The sequence below is a fragment of the Panulirus ornatus genome, chromosome 50 (assembly GCF_036320965.1).
Source record: "Panulirus ornatus isolate Po-2019 chromosome 50, ASM3632096v1, whole genome shotgun sequence".
NCBI classification, from domain to species: Eukaryota; Metazoa; Arthropoda; class Malacostraca; order Decapoda; family Palinuridae; genus Panulirus; species Panulirus ornatus.
The window spans coordinates 7665181-7685096 of record NC_092273.1 but is presented as its reverse complement, the minus strand read 5'-3'; the positions used below and the strand labels follow the sequence as shown (position 1 = coordinate 7685096).

Sequence of the window (19916 nt, the reverse complement as noted above, 5' to 3'; positions counted from 1 at the left end):
ATTGCCTACCGTGCTGGACCTCTCTCTCATTCTGCATCGCACCAGTCCTGACCATGACTACAGCGTCCCTGAGAATATCACACTACAACCTATCATATATATATATATATATATATATATATATATATATATATATATATATATATATATATATATATATATATATTGGAAAGGATCAAAATTTTGCGCGTGATCAAGATATTCCTATGAATCCACGGGGAAAATGAAACACGATAAGTTCCCAAGTGCACTTTCGTGTAATAATCGCATCATCAGGGGAGACATAATAGAGAAATATAAGTCAGTTGATATATATCGCATGTTTACCAAATGGCGTCCTAGCTTCGTCTCTTCTAAAGTGCACTTGGGAACTTATCGTGTTTCATTTTCCCCGTGGACTCATAGGAATATATATATATATATATATATATATATATATATATATATATATATATATATATATATATATATATATATATATATATATATATATTGTTTACTTGTTGTCACCACTTATTCTAGCAGTCATGTGATCTGTTTCCAGTTCCTCTACATTTTCTTCAACCCCATTTTTATTCCCGTTCCATCCTCCTCTGAGTCCTCTACACGGCTGTTCCGTCCTCCTGGCCTTCCCTTCCCTCGTCTCCCCCCACCACCCCCAACCACTCCTCCTCCACACACACACACACTCACTTGCTAAGCCCTCCACCGTGGATGTGGCGAAGGCAAATATTGTGAAAGGGATCCACGACCCTTTAATTGGGGACATAATACCGCTGCTTCTCCCGAGGGAGGCGGGCCAGGCCGCAAACGGCATCGTGTTTCTCTCTTTCAATCCTTCCTCTTCCTTCACCACCTTCGCTCCTCGATTTCTTCCCTCACCTCCTGGCCTGTCCCTCCCTTATCCCCTGTCCGTATTTAATCATCTTTATGGTTCTCGAGGCAAAGAAGAACCCCCTCCACTCTCCCCCAAGTCACGAAAAACTTTCGAGAGTCAGGTCAAAGGTCAAGCCATGATACGCAGGGGTCGTACTGTCCTCCTCGCACCTCGTCCTGACCGCGTTCAAGGATCGTACTGTCGCTGAGAGTTGTTACCGTCGTGCTCAATAAGGTCGTATCATTGTACTCACGGGTCGTACCTGTCGTGCTCGTGGATCGTACCGCTCTCGTGCTTGTGGGTCGTACCGCTCTCGCGCTCGTGGGTTGTACCGTCGTTCTCAAAAAAATATTACAGAATCTCCCTCCCACTCTTACATCTCAGACTGGCTTAGTTGGCCTTGAACCGATGTGCATCGGCACACACACCCCTTCCCCTCCCCACTTTTTTTTCCACGTCTTTTTCCTCCCGGCCGTTGAGCCGGAGGGAGTGAGTGGGTGGGCGGATGTCTTCTGCTTTGTTATCCTGTTTATAACACTATATACATATTTCATTTATGAATCATCAGGTTTCCTATCACCCGTCCCGGCGATCACAACCACTCGAGATCCATCCACAGCATCCTACCACCCGTGTACAACACCACCCTACCAGTTTACCAGGACAAACTTTACACGAAGAGTCCAGCAACTCCACTACCTTACAACCATCTACCTTACAGTTACTTGCTACAGAGCGCCCAAGCCTGTTATCACAACACCCCAGACCCAGAACAACCCTAACTCCTTATATCGGAGCTGACGAAACTTAAAACATGAATCTTTGAAACCACAGAGCGAGATTCGAAGCTAGATTATGAAATACTAATATTCGTCACTTTTTTTTGAGGATATTCGTGACAAGTTGGAACTTCAGTCATAATTGCTGAAGTTTAGCTCAGGTCAAGAGTTCGTCCGGTGAAGGTGGTTGTGTTGTATATAATAGTCTTGAGGTTTGCCAGTGTCTACCAATGTGGGTCGGATCAACCTGACCCCCACCCCGCGCCAGCCTCTCTCACGGACAGCCACAATAACAAGTGGCGATGGTCTGGGACGAATGGACGGAACCGGTCGCGTTGTGGAGGGTCCTGGTGGGTTGTGAAGGGTCCTGGTGAGTTGTGAAGGGTCCTTGTGAGTTGTGAAGGGTCTTTGTGAGATGTGAAGGGTCCTGGTGGGTTGTGAAGGGTCCTGGTGAGTTGTGAAGGGGCCTTGTGAATCTTGGTGGGTTGTGATGGAACCTGGTGGGTTGTGAAGGATCCTGGTGGGTTGTGAAGGATCCTGGTGAGTTGTGAAGGGTCAATGTAAAATGTGAAGGGTCCATGTGAGTTGTGAAGGGCCCATGTGAGTTGTGAAGGGTCCATGTGAGTTGTGAAGGATCCTGGTGAGTTGCGAAGGGTCCTGGTGGGTTGTAAAGGATCCTGTTGGGTTGTGGAGGGTCCTGGTGGGTTGGGAAGGGTCCTGGTGAGTTGTGAAGGGTCCTGGTGGGTTGTAAAGGATCCTGATGGGTTGTGAAGGGTTGTACTGGGCTGAGGAAGACCTTGTAAGGCAACAGTGTCCCTGAGGGATGTTAAAGTCCACGATACAAGGTGCTGGAGGATTGTGTTACGTTGTGGTAGGTTGTGGATGGTTGTAGTAGAGGTAGGCATGTAGGTTTACAGGTAGGGTGTGAAAGGCCGTGAAAGGTTGCGATGGGTGTGAGAGGTTGTAACGAACTGTGGATCACTTCGGTGGGTTGTGGAAGGTTGTAGAGAAATAAAAAAAATATATATGGTCTTTATATAAAGTACAGTTCCTTAACTGTGGACGGCCTCCGCCAACGAGAGAGAGAGAGAGAGAGAGAGAGAGAGAGAGAGAGAGAGAGAGAGAGAGAGAGAGAGAGAGAGAGAGAGAGCACAAGTGTTGGCGAGAGGCTGTTAGCAGCCTGGGAGCTGGGGCCCGGACCATACACACACGCACACACACAAGACCCCCCAGCCACACGAGTGAAAAAAAAAAAAAATACTTCACCTCACACATAGTGAATATATATATGTATCTCGTCAGGATTTTATAGAAATGCGAGAAAAAAAAAATGTCCCCCCAAAAAAGCAATAATGGTGAGGCATTTGCGTCTCTAGCTTGGTTACGTCTCGCCTATACACACACACACACACATACATACATTCACACGGTACGTGAGCACATTTACAGGGAAAATTCAGAGGCCATAAACCTGCCCAGCGTGGAAGAGAGATGAGTAAGGGATGACTCGATCGTAACCTTCAGGATTCCAAAACCAGTTTGTTAATGTCAACAGAAAGACCAGTTCTTCGAAGACGGAACAACCAGAAGCCACAACACATGATTGAGAAACTTGAAAAAAATGTAAAAAAAAAAAAGAAGTGCTTTTACAGCATTCGAGTGGCGGATGAATGGAATAAATGATGACTACATCACCAATGTTGACTGTATGAAAGTTGGACGAGGAGGAGGTGGGTGTATTTGACTGGGGAGGAAAGTATGAGACATTAGGGTGTGTCTGACTATCATATATACTCACCTCCCGAATGATCATCGTGCAATTAGCCACAACAGATGGTGGGTGTCACGCGGAAACTACGAGGTGGTAGGAAATAGATGTCAGGTAGCAGGTGTCAGATGGTAGCTGGTAAGTATTAGGTGGTAGGTATCACGTGTCAGGTGGTAAGTGTCAGGTAGCAGGAGTCAAATTGGTAGTTGATAGGAGGTAAGTACTAGGTGGTAGGTAGCAGGTGTCAGGTGGTAGATGGCAGGAGGCAAATACTAGGTGGTAGGTAGTAGGTGTCAGGTGGTAAGTGGTAGGTGTCAGGGGGCGCTGCTCTATGGGGAAAACTCGAGTTGTGAGATAGCTAGTGGGCGTAGTTACTAGGGAAGGTGGACAGATGTGGGCGTGGCTACTAGGGTGGTGGGGCAGACATAGGCGTGGCTACTGAGGTGGCGAGGTACGGGAGGGATGTGGCTTAGGGGGTGCGAGCTCGTATATCAGGGACAGTAGTGGGTGGCGGGGGACGTGGTATGGTGGAACAGGGGTCAGGCAGGGATGGTGGGGAGGCAAGGGAGGGGCGGATATTGGTGAGGAGGTGGGCGCAGATGCTGAGCGAGAGCTGGTGAGGGTCAGAGGCGTGGCTCTGTGTGTAGGGACCGTGAGGCTAGGTAGGGTGCCTGCCTGGCCGGCCGTCAGTGTGGTGCTGGACCATTGCTGCTGCTACACTCACGTCCACCTCCCTCGTCCCGCTACAACACAGTAAGCTGTATACACTCATCGCTCCCTCTCGGTGGTCTACGTGATGGAAGTGCTGGTATCTAGATGTGGTGGTGCAGATTTGGCTTTGGTAGAGGTGGTGGTGGTAGTTATAATGGCAGGTGGTAGATGTGGTAGTGGTAGTTGCGGCTGCGGTAGACACGGCGATGCTTAAAGTCTCAAACATTTAAGGTTAAAAAAAAAAGAAAATATCAGACGGCGTCTTTAAAAACACGGAGCGTATATTCTTCTACAATGGAATGACGGAGGTTTGGTCCACACGAGCGGCTGGTGACTTGGACGTGTGTGTATGTGTGTGCGCGCGCGCGGGTGTGCGTTAATTAAGCTTAAAACTGATGTCGATCTTGCGTGAACCCTCCCTGACCCGAGCCACGGAGGCTGGAGGAAACCAGCGTTTTGTCATTAACTTGTTATTGTGACCCTTTGAATACGATGATGCGTACCTAGGTATGATAGCCTGACCCTGGCCCATCTGTGACCACGATGGGGATAGGCAGAGGGAGGGATTAGGGAGCATATCAAGTGTAGTGACGCATGCTGGTCTCAATAAGACAGGCAATAGACTCACAAGCAATTCCAGGAACCATCTCAGAATTTAGGATAGCATGACCATCTCATCGCTACGTGCCCTAGGATTCGAACCCGGATCATCTGAATGATAACCTTTAAACGAAAACTATTATACTAACTTGGCTGGAGGGTACCTATTCCTCTCACATCACGTCTTTTTATTACTGTGATCTCGCGTCGCCTGACTACCAACCCGCTGAGCAAGGGACAACCTGCTGAATCGATTCGAGGCACACCGGTGATATCTATTCAGATCTATAACATGAACTAACACATGAGATCGGTGTAAACCATCTCACCGCCCTCCAGTCATTGCGGTTTAACAGTCTTGGTTCACTGTTTGCTTTTTCATGTGCTCCCTGGACACATAATAGTGATATATATATATATATATATATATATATATATATATATATATATATATATATATATATATATATATGCATGCCCAACACCACCACACCCAAGTTGCTCTGTAAACATCGTATGATATCCCACTGTATTCCAGACACCTCCCATACACTAGATACTTCACATTATAGCCAGTATTTTTATAATTATCTATAAACATCAAAGTGATAAAAAAAAACGATATTGACCTTATGGCAGATCCTGAGGAACTTCGTGTTGACACCAGTGTAGCCGATGTCGACGCCAATCCCCTTGTGTCTGATGGCGGTGGTAGTGCTGATGCTCTTGCCTACCTGCCCCACCACTCTTGCGACGGGGCTGGAGGAGGACCATCGATCTCGCCCTGAAACTCTCACTACGGAGCTACAAGACAGACGTCTCTCTCAGAACGATGGTAAGTCTACCTATGTCCAACACCCAGAGATAAAACAAGGTACGCTCGATCCCACACCATAATTTGGAGTATGTTCCAAGGTAATAGTTGGGCCTACCTCCCTTCATCTACCACAATAATACTACTTACCTTCCCTAACTTGCCAATATTACATCCTACCTCCCCTCAGCTAGCACTTCCACAGCTGAAGCCTTCTTTTACTGCAGGTGGGGAGCAGACGTCCCTGGTTGGAGAATGGCTGGCGGTCTACAACAAAAACCTGGAGAACATGAAGCGAGAGACTGCGGCCGCGATATGGAAGACAATAGTGCATCCGAGCCCCCAGGCCACCACACGCCTGCAGGAAGCCCAGGCCACCATGGTAGGTACTTCCTCTTCCAACGTTGTTACTGAAGACTTAAACGTCTTCCAAAAAAGAAATATTAAGGTTGGTATTCCTTACTAACGAAAATTTCAACAAAAAGACCATACATTTCAAGATGCCATGAGCCCTTTTCCTTGAAAATCAGCAAAGATTATGCTTAGTATCATCACTTCATACGTTATGTTGTACTTTGACCGAAGTCATAACTAAAAATCCTAACGTCCAATCTTTATAATTCCAATAATACTCCCATTTTTTGAATCCCTAATGAACATATTTGAGAAGCCTAGTCGTATCTTTATTTCTATGCAGCTGATGCTATGTCCATACGTCAGAAACCTAGTCTCGGTATATGGTGCTTGCAGACATTAGTGAAAAGCCTAGTGGTCTGCTTATATGAAAGAGCTGATCCTACGTTTCTTTTACATCTTATACCCAGGGCAATTTTACTTTAAGAATGATGTGAATACCTACGACAAACATTTCTTCCTGCTACAGCAAATTTCATATGGATGAACCAAACGAACTGCGAAGCGTAAAGTGACACCGATTTATTCCACAATCCCATTTACAGAGCTGCTTATTCACAACATCTCTGTAACAGGACACCTTTGCCGCTCGCAGGTGTACTACGAAAAATCTGGTTTTGGTATTGATTAACAGCACACCAATCCAGTGTTCCTACGCTGAGTGCAGGTGAAAACTGTAACGAATCAAAGTTAAGGGCACCGGTATCAAAAATCCAATTAATCACGGGGCCGCACTCATTGGGCGATGCTTATTGCAACTATAAAAAGCAACAGGGGACCAGTGTGCCGTCGAAACAGCTCAATACCGACTTCAACTACCAAATGAAATCTTTTGACCAGCCGTGCTAAGGATACTAAAGATGTTATGGATTACAAATAAAAAACTTTTCATATATATACATACATTTGCAAACAAATAAGATACACAAGGAAACTTATAAACAACAGTAATAGTTTCTCAAGATTAATTGCAGTGCAGTAAAATCATCATTTTTCTTTGTCACCGTCACATTTACGGTGCTGTCGCCTCGCCCGGTGATCCAGTGAGGAGTTTCAAGTTTCAACTCGAGCCGAAGCGTCATTCACTCTTCGTTCCCACTGTTGACCCAAGGGTCGCAGCGGGCTTCCGAAGGGCAACGAGGTCGCTGCTCCTCAGGGAGTCGCTCCTGCAGCCGAGAGCCTCGTCTTGGTCCCTCTGCCAATGGAGTTGCGGAAGTTACCTGCAGGGAAAGTGTGTACAGTAGCTGACTGTCATATTATGGGGGCAAAAAGGTCTCTAACCCAAAATGTTTACATTACCTCTTTGCGAATTTGTTGGCTTTTCGCTTCACATTCATTGACCTCAAAACTACAATGTCTACTTAAAATTCTGAGCCTGACTGTCAATGCGATTCAGAATCGAGATAAAAAACAAAATGAAGTAATGAGTTTAAAGTTCTAAACGGTTGAAAAACTACATCTTGGATATTATCTACACCCTATTTACTGTACCCCAATTGGGTTTTGTGGTTACGCTAGTTTTGGGGGAAATCTATGGGGTGCATCCCCCATATATGGTAGTTACCCTTGACTTACTTGACTTGATGAGGGAAGATGTGTGATATCACATCAGTTTAATACAAAATTATACCAAAATTCGTTTGGCTGAGTCGGACACAAGCAATCTCTTACATCGGTAAAGATTCTGATGTAAAGGGTGCTGGAAACAACAGGGAGTAATAGGGAATGATAAATTCTTGGGCATTTTCATCTAAAGTTGCTCGACATGTCTGCTATTATTACAATTGCATTTTTAAAATAAGTTTACATCATCTACTGTAAACTGAGAAGAGGCAGATACCACTGTGTAAGTGTTAGGTTCACGATCTGGATTAGCTTCATTAGAGTTGGTAGCTGTCTACATTACATTACGTGAACCATACATTAAAAGACACTTTCACTCGTCTCTAAATACCAGCAGTATCTTCACTTAACCCTTATATATCAGGGGAGAAAAAAATATTTCGGATGGTTTTTTAAATGGAACATCCATCATGTGGAACACTTGACAGCAAAAACATGAATTACAAAATGAATGTTCATTAACTGACTGACGAAAGCCATAAATAAGTTGTTCCACTTACTATAATATTTGCAGGTACGCAGATTTTTGGCTTCATATAAATTTTCTGCAGATTATTGCTTCATATTGTTTTCCAATCCTTCAGAAATGGTACTATCGCATTCTTCGATAACGCAAGCTTACCGAAGGACGTGCGTTTATTTATCGAAGTGCTATCGATGCAAGTATCCCTTGACATAATTCACTTAGGAAAACATTTGTAGAAGTGCAAATTTTAGTTTCTTGCAAGTTTCCCAGCGCTGCAATATACACCGACTCTCAAATACATAATTTACCTATATGCAATAATCAAGGATGATTTTTTTTTTAAATTCATGGTGAATGCTGTACGTAGTATTTGCAAAATATTCAATGAATAACTTTACTAACCTGGTGGTGGTGACGTGGTCGGTGTTGGGAGGTCAGCTGTGATATGTCGAGGCCTTCCGTGACTGCCATCAGTCGCGACAGGTGTTGCGACGCGTCTTCAGGCTGCTGCTGGGGATGTCTAGGATTCTGCAAGGGTAAGGCAGTGGCTCCATAGCTGGTGTGAGTGTGCACAGTCTGAAAGCCATCAGCATGATCCGGGATGTCTGTTTCCCCAGACACAGACTCAGGTAGCGGATCGGGGCTGGCTGTACTGACGGTCGGAGATTCAACTGTGTGATCGCCTTCCGAATGCTGCAGTTGCCGCTGTAAGGCCTCTCGCTGGCGACGACGCTGACGTCGCTGGTGGATTCTCTGGGAACGGAAGACGAGTCTGTCCAGTGCAGGTGGCGGCTGTGTGCCGCTCTCCAGCAGCACGTCCCTCAGGACTGCCAACAGCGTAGCTTGCAGCCCAACAGGGTCATGCACACTGCTGTTTGACGAGGTGCTGATACTCACCAGCGCATACAGGATCATTTCAATAAAGATATCATCTTCGCGAGGGGCTTCACACTTCATTGTATCTAGCAATGCTCTGCACATCTCACCATGAAGTACAACCCCCCACCAGCAGTCACGACAGACTAGCCCTTCCCGACACCAGCGCCGTTTATCTGGCGACCGCCAGATATTTCAACGCCGCTCGAATAGAAGACGTTTATTTCACCGTTGCATCGCTCCGATTCTCTTATCGCCTCTCTTGCTAGCAAAATAATTACCCTAGATATATCAGTTAACGAGACGCAGAATAGGAGTTTATTAGGAGAGTCAAATATATGACCAGGGTATAACAAAATATGAAACTGGCAACTTGAGATTTCAAACCTGATGGTGGAGGGTGAGGTGAGGTGTGCGCCGGCCACTCCCACCTTGCGGTTCGCCGCCACCCTTGCCTGCTTATGTACACAAAAGGCGGAACGTGAAATGAGCCGCCGCTACTGTGACCATGAAATCTTTCACGTTCTTTGGTTTTACATATGAAGGATCATCAGCATCATATTTTCTTTTTTTTTTTTCTATCGTATTCCTCCCGACAACGGTGAAGCGTGATTCCTGTTTCCTAACCTTTACAAAGACGATAACCTTACACGTACATAGGAGGTAACCAAGCCACACTTGCTTGTGAAGCCACCATGCCAGCGGGAGAGTGGGGAAAAAAGAAGGCTTACAGCTCTCCTACAAGCGACGACAGCCCTCCCTATACTACCCATCTAAGTATATATCTTAACATCCAACACTGCCGTGAAATAACGAGGAGAAATACAACACTGTCCAACTAAGCACATGCTTTGGCGAACCACAGCGGCGAGGCGAGACAATTAGCAGTGGGGCCGTAACTACAAGTGTGAGGTGACCCCCACCAAGCGCAGTGGGCCCTTGTTGCCACCCTTACCTGCAACTCCCTCGCTTTTTCATCTTTGTTTTGCATGAAGGGTATATAAACAAACGCTCGAACGTGATGGAAGAAACAAAAAAAAAAGTTACATGCAATTCCCACAAACGTGACTTGGAAAAATCAAACGGAAATTGGAGAGTTTATATTAGAATAGTGTGTGGATGCACCACTTCAGTTTTTTTTCCTTGTGATCTTGATAACAAAGATCATTCTGGATTTTGTCATTTGTCTCAAAAACTTTAAAAAGTAAAATTTCGATGTACGTTTTCTACCGTGCAAACGTTTATGTTAGTGTTGTAAATTATTACATTATTTATGGTCAGACTTTCCAGTCTTTTGGCAACACGAACCAAGAGTATTTTCCGGGTGTATATATATATATATATATATATATATATATATATATATATATATATATATATATATATATATATATATATATATATATATATATATATATATCAAATTGTTTGAATAAGTCCGACCCGATAAATTTTTTCTTATATATTCTAAGAGTAGACAGAAACATGGAAAGTGAAATGAGGAATAATTATTTAGAAAATGTATTATACCTTACTGTGTTCTGCCCACAGGCCGAATGGCTGCGGCTGCGGGTGCAGGAAGCCGACAGGGTGCGGCCGTGGGCTGCTGTCGGGGTGGAGCGCCGCATGATGCACCTCATCACGCGTGGGCCCAGGTACAAGGCGCACCAGGCCAGGTACGGCAGCTGCTACACGCCTCATTACCTGCTTCCTGGTACATCTTCTGTCCTCAAGCCATCACCTTGTACCCATTACTTGGCTATGTGTATCTGGTACCTAATTTATCTTTACAGAGTACCTTGTTACAGGTACACGGTACATGACCACGTATACACGTCCACACGGTACAATACTACTCATGCGTACATAGTTTCTGGTCATGTTTACATAGTACCAGGCCACCTGCTTGCTGTACCAGGGCCACTGACGGACAGTACCTGGTCAAACCAGCAGAGCACGTGGGGCAACCTGTAAATACTACCTGGCAACAATAAACACGGTACAAGGTAATGTTTATACAAGGTGCCAGATCGTGTGTGGTCAAAACTTAACCACATGCAGACATCCTCATTGACTTAACGTACAAAGAAATATGTTGTGCCACAGCATGAGTTAAATACGAGTCATAGAAAGAGACAGCCACAAGCCTGTGGCACAAGACAACGTAGCTGCCATCGAGAGGGTGAACACACCACACACTTTATCCTGAACGTGACACCAATTGAGCCACAGATTCATACAACTTCTTTTGGGTCAGTTTGGACGAGAGTATGACTTTATGGTCATGACTGCCTCTCTCTCTCTCTCTCTCTCTCTCTCTCTCTCTCTCTCTCTCTCTCTCTCTCTCTCTCTCTCAGGTCAACCCCTTGAGAACGACAATATGACCCTCGGGTTACGATAGCCTATCCTTGAACCATAAACATTAAGAGTAAAGTTGAAGGCCAACTGACTCAAGGGTCGTACCGTCGTGCTCGTGTGACGTGTGTGTGTGTGTGTGTGTGTGTGTGTGTGTGTGTGTGTGTGTGTGTGTACTGACTGACCCAACCTGTAATTCGCGTGTGTCTGTACGTGGACTCACAAGGCCCTCCCTCACCCCATCACCGTAACCTGGACTCATATTCACTGATAACCATAAAGGTTTAATCATGTGCACTGACATCAATCAAGTCAATATAGACATCAAACTAACTACAGTTAAACTATGTTAAACTAAACAGGTAACTAGTCTTTGGCTTAAACTAATCAGGTAACTACCCTAGAGTTAACTAATTAGGTAAATGCCATACGTTTACACTAATTAGTTAACCCCCATCGACCCCTCTAACTCAGCCTCTTGTCTCAGGTCTCTGTCGATGTTGGTGTCCCGCATGCGACGCCAGTACTCGACCGTGGTGTTGAGCCGCGGCAACGCCACCTACAGGGGGAGAGCGAGACCTCACCATGCTCATGAGGAGTTCCAGGGACCCCGAGCTGCTCCTGTGGGCGTGGCGGGCCTGGCACGACGCCCTGGGCCCGCCCATTCGTCCGCTCTTCGTCAAGACCGTAGCCTTTATGAACCTGGCAGCCAGGAGAGGAGGTATAGGCTGCTCCAATTCGAACCGTTAGGTTGTGGGATTCGTACATCGCAAGAATCTCATAGAATGTTCGGTCCTTTTTAGCTTTCCTTTTACTTTCGTGTTTAGTTCTTTCGACCATTTTCCTTGAATGATATTAACTACAGTCGTTTCTTTATTGCTTCAGTTAATGTTCTCTACGGGGTTAAATTCCCAGTGAGGAGCGTATGTGGTCTTAGAAGGGGTTCAGGATTTTCGGTTGGTGGATTTGAGTAGCTTGGCGTTGATAGCCTCAATGACCATATGAATGTTGGTAGGCCTAAAGCCTATACAACCAGCCAATATCTTAATTTCTCTAGTCTCTACGATATGAACGAACGTAAGAGTAGAACACTACATCTACGTCTTGCTCAGGGATATTGTCCGACTCCCTCTAAATCCACTAAACCATCATCCACCACCACACAGGATACAACGACATGGGAGCAGCCTGGCGATCGGAGCTGGAGTTTGGTCAAGATGTGGACGTCTGGGCGGCCGTCGAGCGAGTGTACGACCAACTGGCGCCGTTGTACACGCTACTGCACGCCAATGTTCGTGCCGCCCTTAGCAAACAATATGGCCAACAATTAGTTGATCCAACAAAACCTATTCCTGCCCACCTATTGGGTAAGTTAATGGGAATTAACTCCCATATCAAATCAATGAACAAAGTAATATATGGTTGAGTTATCCCTACTAGATCATCCTCTGTAAAGAAAAATTGATAAAAGAAAACGGAGCAGATCCTTGATTTAGCGATAACTGCAGTAAACTAGAGAAGTCTGAGCGGTAAACACAATATTCAAATGAGCAAAGTAAATACTGGGAAGAATCTTTACTCGTTGTTAATAGAGGTTAGGGGATGGTATCAACAGTGTTAATAGAGGATTCGAAACTGAGCAGCTTGGCGGGAAGGGAGGATACATCACGTGCCAGATGTCTTCCCACAACATTTCATTGTCACGTCAACTTACGTCAAAACCAGCCCAGGATTTTCCTTATTTTTTTTTTCAGGAGATCTATGGGGCCAGGACTGGTCCTCCCTCCTGGACCTCATCCTTCCCACCCACGACCTCAACACCACAATACCCAGGGAAGCTGCCACCAGGAACTGCAGCAATAAATCTACGGTTGCTGACCTCGCCAACATGACCACAACAAGACCCAGAACCGCCAACCGCGCCACAGCGACGGCTGCCAACCTCACCACCCGCGACATGGTCAAGGTCCGTCAAAACAATAACGTCTTCAGTGGACGCGTCAGTAACTTGCCAATGTCTCTAGATACGCTATGTAAATCTAATACCAACTTATTTTCCACCGTGTTCTCTTAGCTTATCTATATTTCTATTGTTGTCCCAGCAGGAGGCCGCGGAATTCTACCATGGTTTAGGGTTTCCGCCGCTGCCGGACAAGTTCTGGCTGGGGTCGGTGCTGGGGAAGGTGGAGGTCCCTGCCGCAGCGGGGTGCCATCCCCGCGCCTTGGACATGTTCTCCCCAGGAGACTACAGGTACGCCGCACACACACACTACGACAGTGGATCACGTAGCAGCAACAATGCACTGATCTACATCACAGTTCTTCCTGAGGCTCTGCTTACAACAGCGAGTCTACAGTACCCTGGTAACATGACACAGAGCACCAAGTCTTATAAACGCTATACAGAACCAATAACATAAGTCTTAATGCAACGCAGCAGAGCACCAGGAACAAAAGTCTTATATACAACGCTGTGGACATTTGTTTCCCCTTCCTTCGTCTTCCTCCCTGCCAATCTCACTGTCTTTATTCCCTCAACATTCACTCTGCTGTATCCACTATGCAACTCCTTCTCTTCCAGAAGACGTTATTACGGCTAAGCAACATACATGGCATGTAGCATTGAGAAACTGATGATCTCTCAGTAACATACATGACATGGAGCATTGAGAAATTGATGATCTCTCAGTAACATACATGGCATGGAGCATTGAGAAATTGATGATCTCTCAGTAACATACATGACATGGAGCATTGAGAAGTTGATGACCTCTCAGTAACATACATGACATGGAACACTGAGAAATTGATGACCTCCAACTCACACTAATTTCTGGACATAATTCTATTTTCTCTTGTAATCTTTGTCTCGGTTTACTGCTGTGTTGAGTGGAGGAACTCCTTCACTCGTGATCCCATGTACTCACCTTTATTTCCTATCATCAATTCATCCAACGTTTACCCTCTCCTCCCCTTCCGATATGCATACTGCTTCCTGTTCCGGTGGTGTTAAGCCAGCTTGACTCAGTCTGGGCAACACCCAGGCTCTCTTGGTTACCTGACTGACGCCCTGACGTGCCTGTACAGGATGATGATGTGTGAGGCGGTGGGCGAGGAAGGTCTCCGTGTGGCATACCACGAGCTGGGCCACGTCCACTACTTCCATGCTTACAGCAGCCAGCCAGCAGTGTTCAGGGTGAGTGGTAGACTTCCTTCACCAGCCAGCCAACTGGCAGTGTTCAGGGTGAGTGGTGCACTTCCTTTACCAGCCAGCCAGCCAACTGGCAGTGTTCAGGGTGAGTGGTGCACTGCCTTCACCAGCCAGCCAGCCAACTGGCAGTGTTCAGGGTGAGTGGTGCACTTCCTTCACCAGCCAGCCAGCAGTGTTCAGGGTGAGTGGTGCACTTCCTCCACCAGCCAGCCAACTGGCAGTGTTCAGGGTGAGTGGTACACTTCCTTCACCAGCCAGCCAGCAGTGTTCAGGGTGAGTGGTGCACTTCCTCCACCAGCCAGCCAAGCAGCAGTGTTCAAGGTGAGTAGCGGCCCACTCCACCCATCTAGCCTGAAGGTCGGATCTCTGATTCCTCCAGTGGACATTTTTCTTTGTGATGGTAACCGCTCTGTTCTCCGACACTCTCTATACACTCTGTTTTTATCAAATGAGTCAAAACATGTTTTACCTCTGTGTGTTAACACTGTGGGGTTAGTGTGTCCCATTCTGTGAGCACAGCAGACAGAGCCAGACTTGGCTGCTGTGGTTCGAAATAGAAAACACTCGTCAGGTTAAGACAACACTACAGGAGGATACTTCTGGTAGGTAACATAAATAATCCAGTGACGGTATGTCTAGTACTGACAACATTCATTTGTTTACGCTAAGGTGCAATAACTACGTAAATACCACATGACATTGCATTCAGTGTACATGGCATCTAGTCCTATGAGTATCACATGCTTCTCAAAGCCAAACCCCAAAATTACTTCAACTTTCACCAATTATTGTGACATGGGTGTAGGAGATAAAGCTTCACGATTCCTAACCTCTGATGCCAATCTTACTCACCTTGCGACCAGTTCTACGGCAGGACTATACCTCCTGTTATGTTCCCCAAACCACAATGAGGGGGGCCGTGTCCGTATGACGTCGCCAGCACTGAGGTTGCCACCCTCCCACAGGCCGGGGCCAACTCCGCCTTTCACGAGACTATCGGAGACACCATCCACCTCGCCGCCTCGACCCCGCCCGTCCTCACCACTAGCAGCAGCAGTAGCACCGTAGGAGACGCCACCCGCGCCACACCACACCCCGAGGACGCCTCCCACCACACCCTCCTCAACGTATCTGCAAGACGTGAGTCGTTTCAGAGAAAACCTTATTCCTCCTGTGCACACAGTCGTATACAAGATCCAAGAACACCTGGGATCCCAACTGGGGATCACAGAGCACGAGTTGGGGCACCGGGACACATATAATAAATTTCTCGTTCTGACGTACTTACTGTGGAGACTTTAACACAACGAGGCGAAACACGACTTTAAGGGAGGAAAATGACTTGATTTACATCGACGGCGTCTTGATTTTGAGTTCCTCCGTTAGCTACAGCGACATTTATCAGTTAGTTACACACACTCCTGATTCTACTTGTGGGTCTGGCCGCCCCCATCGCAGCCGTAAAGGGAAACACAAGAACAGGCTGAGACTCAAAACAGCGCCTTGCGGGACGCCACAGACAACAAAGATAGGAACACCCGTCAGTAGAAACACTGAGGACACTTTCTTTTCGATGATGCTGGTCCGTACTGAGGTGGAGCACCTGATACACTGGAGGGTACCTGACAGTTAACTTATTCTTACCTTTCCCGACCTGACTTATGTTGTGCTACCGTGTGAAATGTGACCACGAGACCTGCTCTCACTAAGGGGTGTAGATTTTTATCTTAAGTCTTCAAATATACCGATTTTACCTGAGATAAAAGTAAACGTTTTATCAGATTCGGTTATGTGTGTGTGTGTGTGTGTGTGTGTGTGTGTGTGTGTGTGTGTGTGTGTGTGCATCATATGGAAATATTTCTTTAAACACTAGATCCAGGGAAAAGATGTTTGTGAACACTTTATACGAAGTATTCCTCTCTCTCTCTCTCTCTCTCTCTCTCTCTCTCTCTCTCTCTCTCTCTCTCTCTCTCACACACACACACAGACAGACAGACACACACACACACACACATAGACAGACAGATAGACAGACAGACAGACAGACAGACAGACACACACACACACACACACACACAGTAGAGTCCAAGGTACAGCTGTGTTTGTGTCTACAGGTGGCGAGTTACGGCGGCTGCTACAGGTGGCGCTCTCCAAGCTGCCGCTCCTGGCCTTCGCCCGGGTCCTCGACGAGTGGCGGTGGTCAGTCTTCCAGGGCACGGTGAGGCACTGTTCCAGGACACGGTTGGTCAGTGGTGGTGGTCAGTGTCCCAGGGCACGTTGAGGCAGTGTTCCGGGGCACGGTGAGGAGATAGTGTCCCAGGGCACGTTGAGGCAGTGTTCCGGGGCACGGTGAGGTGATGGTCAATGTCCCAGGACACGGTGAGGTGCTACATTTTCCATGAACACCTTTAACTCAAGGCGTAATGGGGGAAAACTGACAACTCCTATCCTAACTATTTCAGGTTTCCAACTTCATTTCCTTTTTTTTGGTGGGGTGACTTACAAAGTGAAATTACTGTAATTCTCTTTTTGCCTCTGGGCTCATTTTGACCTCGCTTCCGCTGGAGTTCCTGGGGCGTAGGTGTTATACGAGAAGTGGGGGTAATGTTGTGTGGGTTGACAGACAGGTTCTACTGTCCTTAGAGTATCTGTATCTACTCATATTACAATGATAATGAGAGACTTTATGGTCATGTTCCTCTCCTATGAGTGCAAGAAGGGGAATATGGGTTACATAACCCCCTCCTGAAGGTGCAGGAAGATGAATAAAGATTATTTTTCCCTCCTGAAGGTGCAGGAAGATGAATAAGGATTATTTTCCCCTCCTGAAGGTGCAGGAAGGTGAGTATAACACGGCCTGGTGGTTCCTGAAGCAGCGGTACCAGGGTGTGGCACCACCGAGTCCTCGTTCAGAGCAACACTTCGATCCTGCCGCCAAGTTCCATGTCCCTGACAACACACCCTACATCAGGTGGGTCCTGGGTGCCGTGCCCTACATCAGGTGGGTCCTGGATACTGTGCCCTACATCAGGTGAGTCCTGGGTACTGTGTCCTACATCAGGTGGGTCCTGGGTAGTGTGCCCTACATCAGGTGGGTCCCGGGTACTGTGTCCTACATCAGGTGGGTCCTGGGTACCGTGTCCTACATCAGGTGGGTCCTGGATACTGTGCCCTACATCAGGTTGGGTCCTGGAAACTGTGCCCTACATCAGGTGGGTCCTGGATAACGTACCCTACTTGAGGTGGGTCCTGGGTGCCATGGCCTGCATCAGGTGGGTCCTGGGTACTGTTCCCTGCAACAGGTGGGTCTCGTGTACCACAGAGCTTTAAAAGAAGTTATAATTAGTACCCTTTTCCATGCAAGCCTCCTGGCGATAACCATATACTCCAGCTGCGCCTTCCTCAGGTACTTGGTGGCGGTGGTGGCGCAGTTCCAAGTGCACCGTGGGTTGTGTGAGGTGGTCTATGGGCGGCCACTACCCACGCCTCCACACACCTGTACCATCGCAGGCTCCCGCACCGCCGGCTCGCTGCTCAGGTACTCCTTCTGCGGTATCCTGCAGGGTAAATGATTCGGCAATTTGCTCCTATCAAATCTACATCTACGCCTGTTTAATGACATTCCTTCATCCCTCCGTCAGGAGTAAGACCTAAGGTCGTCTCTATCTCCCCGGCAGGAGAGTCATGTCTTCGGGGTCGCGCTTACGATGGTCCGAGCTGCTGGAGACATTGACGGGGACGTCTCAGCTGGACGCCGGGGCCCTCCTCCAATACCTGGAGCCTCTGGACCGCTGGCTCCGGCAGGAGGCCCGCGCCAGGGGCCTAACCCTAGGATGGTAGCTCATCCCAGCCGCTGGTGACGGCGCGGGAGGAGAATGCATATGTCACACACACTGAATATAAGGGGAAGCCGCTAACTGTATGTGAAACACTGTACCTGTAGATTGCAAGATCATCGTTGACTGTACGAGAGTTCGAGTGACTGTATAAATACCTGACTGTCATATCGTCGACGACTGCATATGACAATCCTTGACTGTATACGAATGCCACCGACCGTCGCACACACTGTATACGAACACATCCGACTACATAAAAGAGCGTCTATGACTGTATACGAACATCCATGACTGTATACGAAGATCCATGACTGTATACGAACGTCTACGACTGTATACAACCGCGTATGACTGTATGCGAGCGCCTCAAGACTGTATACAAGCGTTGATAAGTGCATACAGGTGTGTATAACTGTATACTTCCGTGAACACGGAGGTCCATGACGGTTAGGACGCCAGTGACGGCAGAAACGACAACATACAGTTAATTAGCCCCAGACGAGAGAGAGAGAGAGAGAGAGAGAGAGAGAGAGAGAGAGAGAGAGAGAGAGAGAGAGAGAGAGAGAGAGAGAGAGAGAGACGAACTACTGAGAATACTATTAACTACACCATCAAGCAATCAGCCTGGTAAACGGAGAGCGCCAATAAATCACTTCCCCCCCCCTCCTCCTCCTCCCCTAAAGCTTGTTCATCCATTGTTCCATTCGAGTGGAATGACAGGCTAGAGTGGTAATAAATAAGTGTAACAATCCCACCCTTCCCAAACCACCAACCCCCCCAAATGTTCAACACCGCCAACCGATGGGCGCCATGGAAAACGGAGGTGGAAGGGGAGGTGGTTGGGGGTAGGGTTTGGTGGCGCGGGTCGGGTCCCCCTCCCAGTGAGGAGCAGGGTGACAGTTTGTCCCTCCCTCCCTCTCCCTCTCTCTCTGCCGGGGGTCAACCCTGTTATTACTGGACACGTAAGCCCATATATGTCACCACCGCGTAATATGTCCTCTCAATACGGTTCTACGCGCACCCCTGAGGAGGCTAACAAGCTTAAACCCGAGAATCTTCTTGTGGACTCCCTTCTCCCAATCCCCTGGGGCGGCTACTGGCCCCGGGGCGTTGGGCGGCCCATTCATAACCCGTTTTCGGTTGTATGCGCGTCCGAACGGGGGGAGGGGGGTACAAAAAAAAATGGGGGGGGTAATACCATCACAGCTGTTTAGTCCGTAGATGCCACATTACCCATGATACAAATATTCGTAAATAACCATCTACCATTCAAAACCCTCGCTTGAGACGGATGTATTTAACATGACGTTTGCAGCGGTAGGAAAATAAATATATATATACACACACACAGACGAGATAGACGATGGAGGGTAGAGAGTGATACATGTGGAATGTATATATATAGGGAGGAATGTGGCAACGGTAGAAGGGGGAGGGTAACATTACCCCGGTGGTCCAAACTTTACGCCGGGCTTCACACACAAACACTGCCGAATTATGGGATGTTTGCCGATAAAAGGCTTATTGAAACCGCATCAGAAGGACGGGCCAAGACTGGCCCCCTAGCCTGATGGGAAGCGAAG

At 47.2% G+C, this 19916-nt stretch overlaps 1 protein-coding gene and 1 pseudogene across 2 annotated transcripts; one reads left to right on the top strand and one right to left on the bottom strand.

The window, feature by feature from the left end:
* Positions 1-6848: 6848 nt before the first annotated feature.
* LOC139764439 (uncharacterized) lies at positions 6849-9817 on the bottom strand. Of its 2 annotated transcripts, none has more exons than XM_071690992.1 (2): positions 8455-9817; positions 6849-7158 (listed from the first exon to the last, which is right to left on the bottom strand). In XM_071690992.1, the coding sequence occupies exons 1-2, from the start codon at positions 9031-9033 to the stop codon at positions 7042-7044; spliced, it is 696 nt and encodes a 231-aa protein (XP_071547093.1). In that variant the 5' UTR covers positions 9034-9817; the 3' UTR covers positions 6849-7041. The 2 variants fall into 2 exon arrangements, with proteins under 2 accessions (XP_071547093.1, XP_071547092.1); XM_071690991.1 differs by having other exon boundaries at positions 6849-7183; positions 8455-9788.
* Positions 9818-10373: 556 nt separating this feature from the next.
* LOC139764438 (angiotensin-converting enzyme-like) lies at positions 10374-18849 on the top strand (annotated as a pseudogene).
* The last annotated feature ends 1067 nt before the right edge of the window (positions 18850-19916 follow it).

Bases quoted from the DNA above. Each gene is read 5' to 3' on its own strand.
- LOC139764439 (XM_071690991.1), bottom strand. From the start codon at position 9,033: ATGTGCAGAGCATTGCTAGATACAATGAAGTGTGAAGCCCCTCGCGAA. The intron at 7,184-8,454 runs GTTAGTAAAGTT...CTTTCCCTGCAG, and splicing joins GACCACGTCACCACCACCAG to GTAACTTCCGCAACTCCATT.